Source organism: Cajanus cajan, chromosome 9, assembly GCF_000230855.2.
Source record: "Cajanus cajan strain Asha chromosome 9, NIPB_CcT2T_4, whole genome shotgun sequence".
Taxonomy (NCBI): domain Eukaryota; kingdom Viridiplantae; phylum Streptophyta; class Magnoliopsida; order Fabales; family Fabaceae; genus Cajanus; species Cajanus cajan.
The window spans coordinates 8,021,012-8,031,220 of NC_138525.1; the positions used below are offsets into that span (position 1 = coordinate 8,021,012).

The window sequence follows — 10,209 nt, forward strand, 5'->3', positions numbered from 1 at the left end:
ATACTCTCTTATTGAAAAAATAAATTCTTAAAATACTGTTGTGTAAAATAAAGATTTATATTTAATATATAGAAATTGATTATGATAAAAAAAGAAGAAAAAAACTCGTGTTATAGGATTAATATTTTTAACATCTATGATTAGATTCGAATTTTTATTATATGATGTTGTAAACTCAGAATTATTATTAAAAAAAAAAGAATTGAATGACGAGTGCTTATTGACTTTTGCAAGATTGTTGATAATTGACTTTTGTAACAATAACTTAAAAAATCATGTGTAAAGATTTCTAATTAGTCGATACTTGATAGTGTAAAAATCTTTTCACCGAGTATAAAAAGCGGGGTCAATAGCTGCTACATCAATACATACCAAGCAAAAGAGGTCCAACGCATGGAAAAATCTCTCCCTCTTGACTCAGAATCACTTGGTTTAGGCCTAACCCTGTGGGCTGTGTGTTTCTTAGTATACTAGTATAGATCATATAGATGCCATAGAGTCCAAAAAATAATACTCCAGGCCTGCATGCTCCAGCAAAATTGCCAACAAGCAAATAGATGTGTCCACAATTTCTCAGATGGCAAGAAAGCTGATATTACAACTGATGCAGCAACAGTGAACACCTTCATCAGTTCATAATTGTAGTGGATATGATGCTCATCTCTGGCTTCATCAGACCTCTCATCAACAACCAAAAAACAGACATTGTGCCATCAACAGGCTACTGCAATACCAAAAGGGTCGGCGACTAAAGGTGTTTTCTGGAACTTGTTCCGAAGCTGACCACAAGCTGCATTTGCATCCAGTCCTCGTGTTTGACGTACACTAACAGTTATTTTAGAGGATTCCAATGCACCAGCAAACGCTAGCACCTACGAAATGAGGAACTTTAGGTTAAACATCCAAAATTACAAAGATGACTCAAACCATGAACCAAATCATGTTTAAAATGAACAAAAGATAGGAAAATTATCATACTGCACGCTTGGAAGGACGCTGATACTCAGAGCCTTCTATTGGATTGAAGGGTATCAAATTGACGTGATATCCACTGCCCGATTCATGGAGTAATTCAGCAAGTTCTGCTGCATGGTGTGCCGAGTCATTGATTCCAGCTGCTCAAACATAATGCCAAGGAAGTGCCATGTACATTATAAGTATTCCACCAAACTTTCTATACAATAAGGAAATAGTATAGTATGTATGGGAACTTCCAATACCTAAAAGCGCATATTCAAAGGAAACCCGCCTACTAGTTTCGAGAAAGTAATCTCTGCAATCTGTCATAAGTGCATCCAGCGGGTAGGATTTTGCACTTGGAACAATTGTCTCCCTAAGTTTCTGGTTAGGAGCATGTAAGCTGATGCAAAATACAAAAGAAGATTCACATACTAGAATATATGTATATGCATCTGAAAGAAACCATTAAAAAAATATCTGAAGCAGGTGGGAGAGGAATCAGTTTAGCAAGAGATTATCAGAGCATTCTACTAAAAAAAAAGGAAGGATGATAAAAAGAGCAATACCATCTTAAGGTTTATACTTCAACTGACTTAATAGAAAGTGCACTTGCAACATTCCAGCAGTGCTAATGATGTGGATAAAAGCATGAGTTAATGGAACAAAAAACACATTGACAGATGGAAGTTTAAAATTTATCCCAACTTTTGAAGATGTCATGAAGTTGTGTTGAGCAACACCTAATAATATAAAGATTCAAGATGCAGAGCTAGATATTTCTTCACCAGGGTCATGAGTCAATTAAGATTTATTTAGTCGCAACAAATCTGACACATCACCTTCACCAATCAAGCAAAAGAAATAACTGCAGCAAATTATAAGCATAAAGGGCACCAGCTACTGTGGCTGGCTGGCATCCCAAAGGTCTAAATACTGATGCAAATTCCATTTTGCTACCTGACATCTAGGGCTCTAGCTTAGCATGAAGAGTAAAATTAATGGCAGGTCTAAATTATATTTAAATCAAAGGTATTTACCTCACAGCTAAAGTAGATTGAAGTTTACAAGAAGCAAGTTTCTTTATTGTATTTGGAACACCCACAGTGGAGATGGTAATCATTCTTTGCCCAATTCGCACATCCTACAAGAAACACATCCTACATAAGAACACATTATGCAGACACAATGACTTCTTGAAGTTTTGAAGGAGAGAACATATGTAAGAACGTAATTTTATTGCATGTATGCACTTCTATTGAAGATAAATAACATATGCAATCCCACGTGGCATAAAGGAAGTCCATAAAGTCTCCAAACAACATTCCTTGCCCTTCACCCGCAAGGAAAGATAATACATTATGTAAATACATGAAAGTTTGATCTCTCAATATCATAGAAAACTGTTACAATTACAAGTAAGTATTTGGAAATTGGAAGGAAATTATGTCACATATAATAGTCACTCGTTCACCTTATTCAAGCAATGGTGTGCTTCAAGTACTGCCTTCAGGTTTAACATTGGTTCACCCATTCCCATAAACACTACATTTGTCACCCTGCGCTTGAAGACCTCCTCGATGGCCAAGACCTGTTCACATAAGATGAATTTTATTTCTGACTTACAGTAAACAAAGTCAAGCTTGCTACAGAACATTTACAATCCTAATTGCAATGACAATGTTCAAACCTCTTATTTTTACTTTATACATTCTTTTGCCTTTCTCTCTATAATTTCTTTAAATTAATCTCAATACACCTGGGAATCTATTTCACCAACCATGCAGGTAATCTAAAATCAAACTGATTCAACAGACAAACATGGATGAGATACAACACAAACCTGTTCAACGATTTCGTGTGCCTTGAGATTCCTTGAAAACCCCCCTTTCCCAGTAGCACAAAAAGAGCAGCGTAAAGGGCAACCAACCTAAATATCCAAACAACAGATGGCGATAACAAAATAATGGAAACATCAGCACAAATTTTCACATAAACAACAAAAATAGTTTCCAGATCCACTTTACAAATACTCCAGCAAAGAGGGAAAACAACAGTTAATTATTTAATGATTCAGGAGCCAGTGCGACACCTGTGATGAGACACATGCTGTGAGGCGAGTCACACAATCATCAGCCATAACCGGAATGCCAACTGTTTCAATCAATCTATTGTCCTCCAACTTTAACAACAACTGCAAAATCAAATGCCAACCCAAAAAAATGTAAAAAACCAAGGAAACACCCACAATCGTATTCATTAAAGAGCAACTAAACATCCAACTTTATGCAAGTGCCATTTATAACCCCAAACAAAACAACTCAAATCCTTGCCCAAAAAAAAAAGAATTGGAACTTATCCACATAATGATTCGAACAAAACTTAGGTAAAATTCTTTAAGTACAATTAGTGTTGTTCTCTAATCCAAATTGCAGTTTTATCTTGGTAATATGCATAAATGTATATTACTAAAGTTTGTATTTAATGTAAATGGATATTATTGACATAAACATCATTTCTAATTAGAGAAAGTTTTGTCCAAATCGATATCGTGCAAACATGAGGACATCTCAAAACACAAGATGGTAATTGGGAACTAAAACAAAAATCCATCAAAACACAATTTAAAACGTTCTGTTGAACTATGATTACACCCTTACCTTAACAGTTCCATCAGCTGCAGTAACAGTTTGGAAAATAGGAGAGCGCCCCACCTTCCATCCAGCTTTCTCAAGAGCTTTCCTAAACCCCAAAGGCACTGAAATTCAAGAAACCAAAAGCCTCAACCTACGCAAAATCAACAAAAAAAAAAAAGAAAAAAAAAAAGAGGGAGTTGCAAATAAAAACAAAAAAAAATAGTAAAGAATATACCCACACTGAGAGAAATCCTGAATTTCTTTGACCTTCCTCTGGTATATAAAATGATAAAGTTGTTTTCCCCTGTAGCTTTCCTGTGAAAAAAAAAAAAAATTCAATTTAAACCTCTCATTGTTCTATAGTTTGCTCCAATTGAATGGGAAAAGGTGAAAAATTTACCTGACCAAAGTCAATTGCAAGCTGTTGCAGCTTCTTCTCGGACAAGCCGAGGAGAACCTGAGAGTCGGAGTTGGCGCGCGGGGAAACGGGTGCGTGGACCATGGCCGTGAAACAAGGTCGCACGTGCGTAGGAGGGGGAGGGCGCAGCGCACGTGCGAGGGGCATGGAGATGGTGCAGTGCTGAAGTAGCGCCAGCATTATGGAATAGATCTTACCTTCTCTTCTTCAGTCTTCGCTTGAGCTTTGAGAAGATAATCAAACTGACGGAGCGGCTTTATCCGTATCCATATAAGACTCACATTTTCTTTTTAATATAGTTATTTTATATTTAATATCGGATTCAAATCCCTCGACAAAGGGGTAGATTTAAGTAAATATTAAAAATATTGGTGTGAAATTAATTTTGTTGTTTAGATTTAATTTTTTTTTTGTCTGTGTAATTTAATAAAATTTTATTTGAACTCTTATGACTAAATTTGGTTTGTAAATATGTGAAATAAAATCCACCTATTATTAAATTTATTATACAAAATTTATTTACTATTATTTTATTAATAAAAGTGTTATATTAAATTCTATTAATATTATATAATTGTATTGATTTATCACTTTTTAATATATTATGAGTGGTTACAACAATCTAAAATAGATTTTTTTAAAAAAAATTATAAAAACTATAAATATCAAATTTAAATTTAAGGTATAAAATAAATCTATCCTAAATTTAAAAGAATATAAGCATACTTAAACCTCAAATATTTAGTTAAATTACAATTAGAATCTATTATCATCTATCAAAACTTTACTATTTAACTTATTAAGTCATCTATTTAATTTTTTAGATTATAATATGAATTTGGTATTGTCCTCTCTTTGTCTTGTAACGACTATAGATCAAAATTTTTACACTCTATCAAATTTAATTATTTTAATTATTAAGTTATTTATTTTAATTTTTTTTAATTATAACATGAATATTATATATTGAACTCTCAATTTTACATCACATCACCTTTTTTAATATAATTTTACTAAATAATTTATTCTATCAATAAATATAATATTTTTAAGTGATGGTTGAATAATTTATAAAATGACAAGTTAGAAAAAAAATTAATTAATATTACATTGAAAAGTAAAAAAATATCTTTTATTTTAGAACAATTTTCAAATGTTAAAACTGCAATCATTGACAAAAGGAATATTTTATTTCATTAGAAGATCACATGTATTTAGAGCTGTCAAAATGGGCCAGCCCGGCCCATATGGGTCGGCCCACCTTGACCCATTTTTAAAGCGGGCCAACCTAACGCAGCATACTTTTAATTTTCTCAAAAAAAAATTTGGTCCGGCCCGCCCACCAAAAATTAAAAAAAAAATTATTAACAAAATTCAAATTTTAAAATTAATTATAAATTAACATAATAGTCATAAAATTAGCATCATTAATAGCCATAAGTCATAATTCATCATACAAAATCAAATTCAAATCATGATAAAAGTCCAAAATAAAAATTTTCAATATCTTATCATATAAAATTAACTACAAATCATACTTAAATTTTCATTACAAAAAAATTGGTGGGCTGGTGGGTTACCCGGCCTACCACGGGTTCGCCCCGGATGAAAGTGGACCGGGTTGAAATATACCCACTTACTATAAAACTTCTATTTTTTTAGCTCGGTCTGGCCCATTTTTAAGATGGGCCGGTTGACCCACAGGCCATAACCCATTTTAACATCTCTATATGTATTCTCTACCAAATGGTTGTAAGTAAGATCAACATGAGTCGTAAAATTCTATTCAAATATTTAATATAAATGTATAGAAAGATTTGAACTTAAAACCATTCGTTAAGTTGAAACAACTCCATATTTAAGTTAGTTCATGTGCTGATTGGTAAAACTATAATATATATAATATTATTGAATGAGTTAATTTTTTTTATTCTTATTCAATATTAAATATATTTTAAAATTAATGAATATGTATTTATTTAATAAAATAATATTTTATTAAATAAGTTATATACTTTATTATTTATTTTTTTATACGATGAATATAAGCATAAAATAACTTATTTTCTTTCATTTCCTTTATACAATAAATATAAATTTATAAACCAAGTTTTTTTTAATCAATCAATCTTTATTTATTAAGCACAAATCGTTATCTGATACTTAAGTATTTTTAGAAGTTTTCTTCAATGAGAGAGTTTGTAAAGATTATTTTAAATTTTAATCTAATTAAGTTTTTATTTATTATAATTATTTATAAATTAAATTATAATATTTTAAATAAATTATTAATAAATAAAAATTTAATATTTTGTTACAATATAAATTATTTATCATAAATCTAAAATATAATTTATATATTTTTAAAAATTATTTATACAAATTTTAAATATAATTTATATATTCAAACATAATATTTATTTTTATATATAATTTATTATAAATTTTAATCATATATAATATTAGTTTTTAATTATATATAAATTCTTGTAAGTTGAAAGGAAAGTTTATGTATAAAGTTATAAATCATATACATGAAAATTAGACACCGCTAAAAAAAATAATATAATGACAATAGTTAATATATAATACTTTATTAGATTTTTTTTAAAAAAATTTAAGGATATTTTAAAATTGAAACACATGTATTTTAATCATTTAAAAGTTAAATATGAATAATTATATGAGTATGTAAATTAATTATGTTTTAATGATATTATAAATTTAATTATTGGTTATTTTAATGTCAGCATTTTTTCCCGCACGGTTTTTTCTAAATATTACTAACTCGTCGTCTATCAGAGCATGTATATTTTCTCACAGCAGGACTTTACGTGTAGCCATTGGATATGTTTATAAATTGTGTTTGTGTTGAATTATAGGAATCATACATACAAGGATAGAATAGAATTATAGAGACATGAAACTGAATGAATGATATTTATATGATGTAATGGTATATCTTGTTATTCTTTCAAACATATATATTTAGAATAATGTTACAAGCATTCATGTGATACCAGCTGTATTTTGAGTCTTTATTTTTCACTGTGCATGGCAGCACCCTTTGAGTTATTGATTTTGTCACTTGAGAGACGGAAGCTGATCCAATAGTGTAAGTACATACAACTTAGGACTTAGGACTTAGGAGTGTATTTACATCAGTTCTAGATTTATATTTTAAATTCACTATTTCTAATTTTTATCTTTTATCTTTAATAAATATTTTTCTTTTTCATATAATATTTATGTATAGATTTATATATATATATAATAATAATAATAATTTTTTATTTCTTAAATAATTTGTCTTCATTTACTCAAGTCATAAGTCTACTACAACCTATACAGCATTTGAAATCAGTTCTCTTGACAAAAGAAGTTGGAGAAGGATCTATTACTTGTACTATATCTCTTTCAAAGACAAATGAAAGATAAGATGATATATCATTTATCCATTTAAACGTTTAAGAGTTAGCATTATTTATTATTTTAGTATTTAACGAGTATTACAATTAGATATCAATTTCCTTATATCTACTAGTGCATTTTAATCATACTTAATGAATTGATCTCACTACTTCAAAATTTTAGAAATAGAAGTTTGGTATTTAATTGGCTCTAAAGTGCAAAGTTCATTTTTTTTATACCGAAGAATATAAGAAAAACAAACTAAGGTCTAAAATGAAGAATTCCGCTTTATCAGCTTACACGTATCTCGCAAAGTTCAATTTAAAATATTTTATTATCAACTTAATTAAGAAATAACTCTCGAAGAAAAATCAATCAAATTAGTAATTAGTAATATATACCAAAAGTAATATCAACTATTACGTATATATTTTAGTAAAGTATCGACTACAATTAATTTAAAAGTTATTTAAAAAATTGAAACAATATCATGTGAATAAATACAAGATGAATTAAATTAGTAATATATACTTGAAACAACATCAATTAAATAATCACATAAGTACTGCAAATTTTTTTTTAAAGTATTGATTGTAATTAAAAATATAAATAAGTAAATTAACATCAATTATATGATTGTAATTGAATTATACAATTATATTTTAAAAAATATCAATTTAATTATTTCAATTAATATCATTTATATAAAGCGATATGTGATGTTTTTACATTCTCAATAAACGATAAAGGAGGGGTTACAAGTGAGATACAAGTAAGGGGGCGTCCATGAATCAAATTTTTAAAAATTTAAAATTAATTGAATCAATACTTTTATAAAAGTGAACTTGAATTATTTTTGGATCAATTATTTTTTTAAAATATAGATTAAATCTTTTTAAATTGAATTGATATAGTACAATAATTCATTTTATATTTATATTAATTATTTTTTAAAAAATTGGAACAAAATGAAACTGATCTATTTTATAAAAATAAATAAAATCACTAGTGAAAAATTAGGATATTACGTCACCCATTTTACGTCAGAAATACAAACACCCGACGTAATAAAAACGCAGTGGCATGTTTCGTAATTTTTATGATTTTTTTACGTCGGACCTTAAAGGGACCGACGTAAATAACCCACATCCTGCTTAAAAGAAGGTGTGCGCGCATGGCTAGATTTCAAAAATTTCTTTCTCTCGCGCGTTGTGCACCTTCTTCTGCACCTCATCCCTCCGAAACCTCCTCAAGTTTCTTCTTCTATTTTTCTTCTTCGGAGGTTTCTTCTTCGCGTTGGTTTCTTCTTCGCGTTGGTTCCATACGTCCATCTGTTTTTCTATGAGGTAAGTTTCTTCTGTTTAGTTAAGGGATTAGTGGAACTTATTTTTAGAGTGATTATTTGAGGTTATGTTTATGACCAGTTTCAAGATTTTTTTGTAATCAACAGAATCAAGCTCAGATAAAAGAGGAGAAGATGAAGAGTGACCGTCAACAAGTAGTAGAGACATCCACGGATCCAACTGGGTTAGGCCGAGAATTTGTGTCGAAACTTGGGCTCTAAGAAGAAGATATAGGAGATGAAAGGAGCTCTGCGCTAGAACAATTAAAAGATGAAGTCCGGATTTGGAGAACCTGCTCCTGGGTTTATCAAGCAGAACGGGCCGTTCTGCTTGCACTCGTTTTTTTTTTTTTTTTAAAAATTTATTTAAATTTTTATGACTTTTTTACGTCGGTTTTTGCATCCCGACGTAAATTTACGTCTCCCGCTTCTACGTCGGAAGCTTTTCTGACGTAAAAACTCCTAAAATAGCCGATGTAAAATGTGTATTGTGTACTAGTGAATAAACATAACTAATTCTGCAAAAATAAATCGGTTTGTATTTTCCTCTGCATGATAGTATTTTCAAATACATGAATCAAATTGGTTACATAGTCCTTCACACAACACTCTTCTCTCTTTCCTATTTGAGTGAGTTTGAGAACTCTCTCACACACGTAACAAGCGATTACCTCTTACCTTTCTCCCTCTCTTCATCACCCATTTCTTACTTCAATGAAAAAAGAGCCAGAGATGTGATATAATAGGGTGCATTTAATCAATTCTTATGAATTTATAATAAAAACAAGAAAAGTGTGTATAGGAGAATAAAAACAATCATGGCCACCCCCTTCCCCTAGCTATGTTATGATCATCCACTACAGAAACAAGATAATTAACTTCCTCTTGAGCAAATATGCTGTTGTAATTCATTTTTGAACCAAGTGAATTGGTTATTCGATTGACAAATAATAAATTGTTCAGATGTACTTATCACCGAAATTATTATGAATATATATATATATATATATATATATATATATATATATATATATATATCATGTTGGCTTTGACAGTGCAATAATGTTCCTTAACAACATTGTGAAACAAAATATTTTAAAAATAATAAAATTGAAATCAAAGTAATTTAAATACTAAGAATTTAAAATTTTTTGAATTTATAAAATTACTTATCCAAAACACACTACTAGAGTTGCTATTACATCTTAAGTTGCTTTCTTGTCAACACGTCAAGTTTTAAAATAAATAAATGCAGTAGAATAGATGTAAAGATTTTTTTGTATATATAAAGATTTTCGTTTCTCATGCTTTGCTATCCTAGCAAACAGTATCCTTGCAAATCTGATAATTTTTTTAATTTGTTTTTTTTTCTAATTTAGTTGCGAATATAATTCGGAAGGTAATAAATGGAAGAAAACTCCATAAGTAATATTCCATTTTACTAA

At 29.5% G+C, this 10,209-nt stretch overlaps 1 protein-coding gene across 1 annotated transcript; it reads right to left on the bottom strand.

Moving 5' to 3' along the window:
• Positions 1–304: 304 nt before the first annotated feature.
• On the bottom strand, positions 305–4,278 carry LOC109814037 (Radical SAM superfamily protein). The gene is made up of 10 exons (XM_020378362.3): positions 3,994–4,278; positions 3,833–3,908; positions 3,618–3,715; positions 3,050–3,151; positions 2,801–2,887; positions 2,432–2,548; positions 1,998–2,101; positions 1,221–1,360; positions 979–1,115; positions 305–872 (listed from the first exon to the last, which is right to left on the bottom strand). The coding sequence occupies exons 1-10, from the start codon at positions 4,189–4,191 to the stop codon at positions 714–716; spliced, it is 1,218 nt and encodes a 405-aa protein (XP_020233951.1). The 5' UTR covers positions 4,192–4,278; the 3' UTR covers positions 305–713.
• Between the last annotated feature and the right edge of the window lie 5,931 nt (positions 4,279–10,209).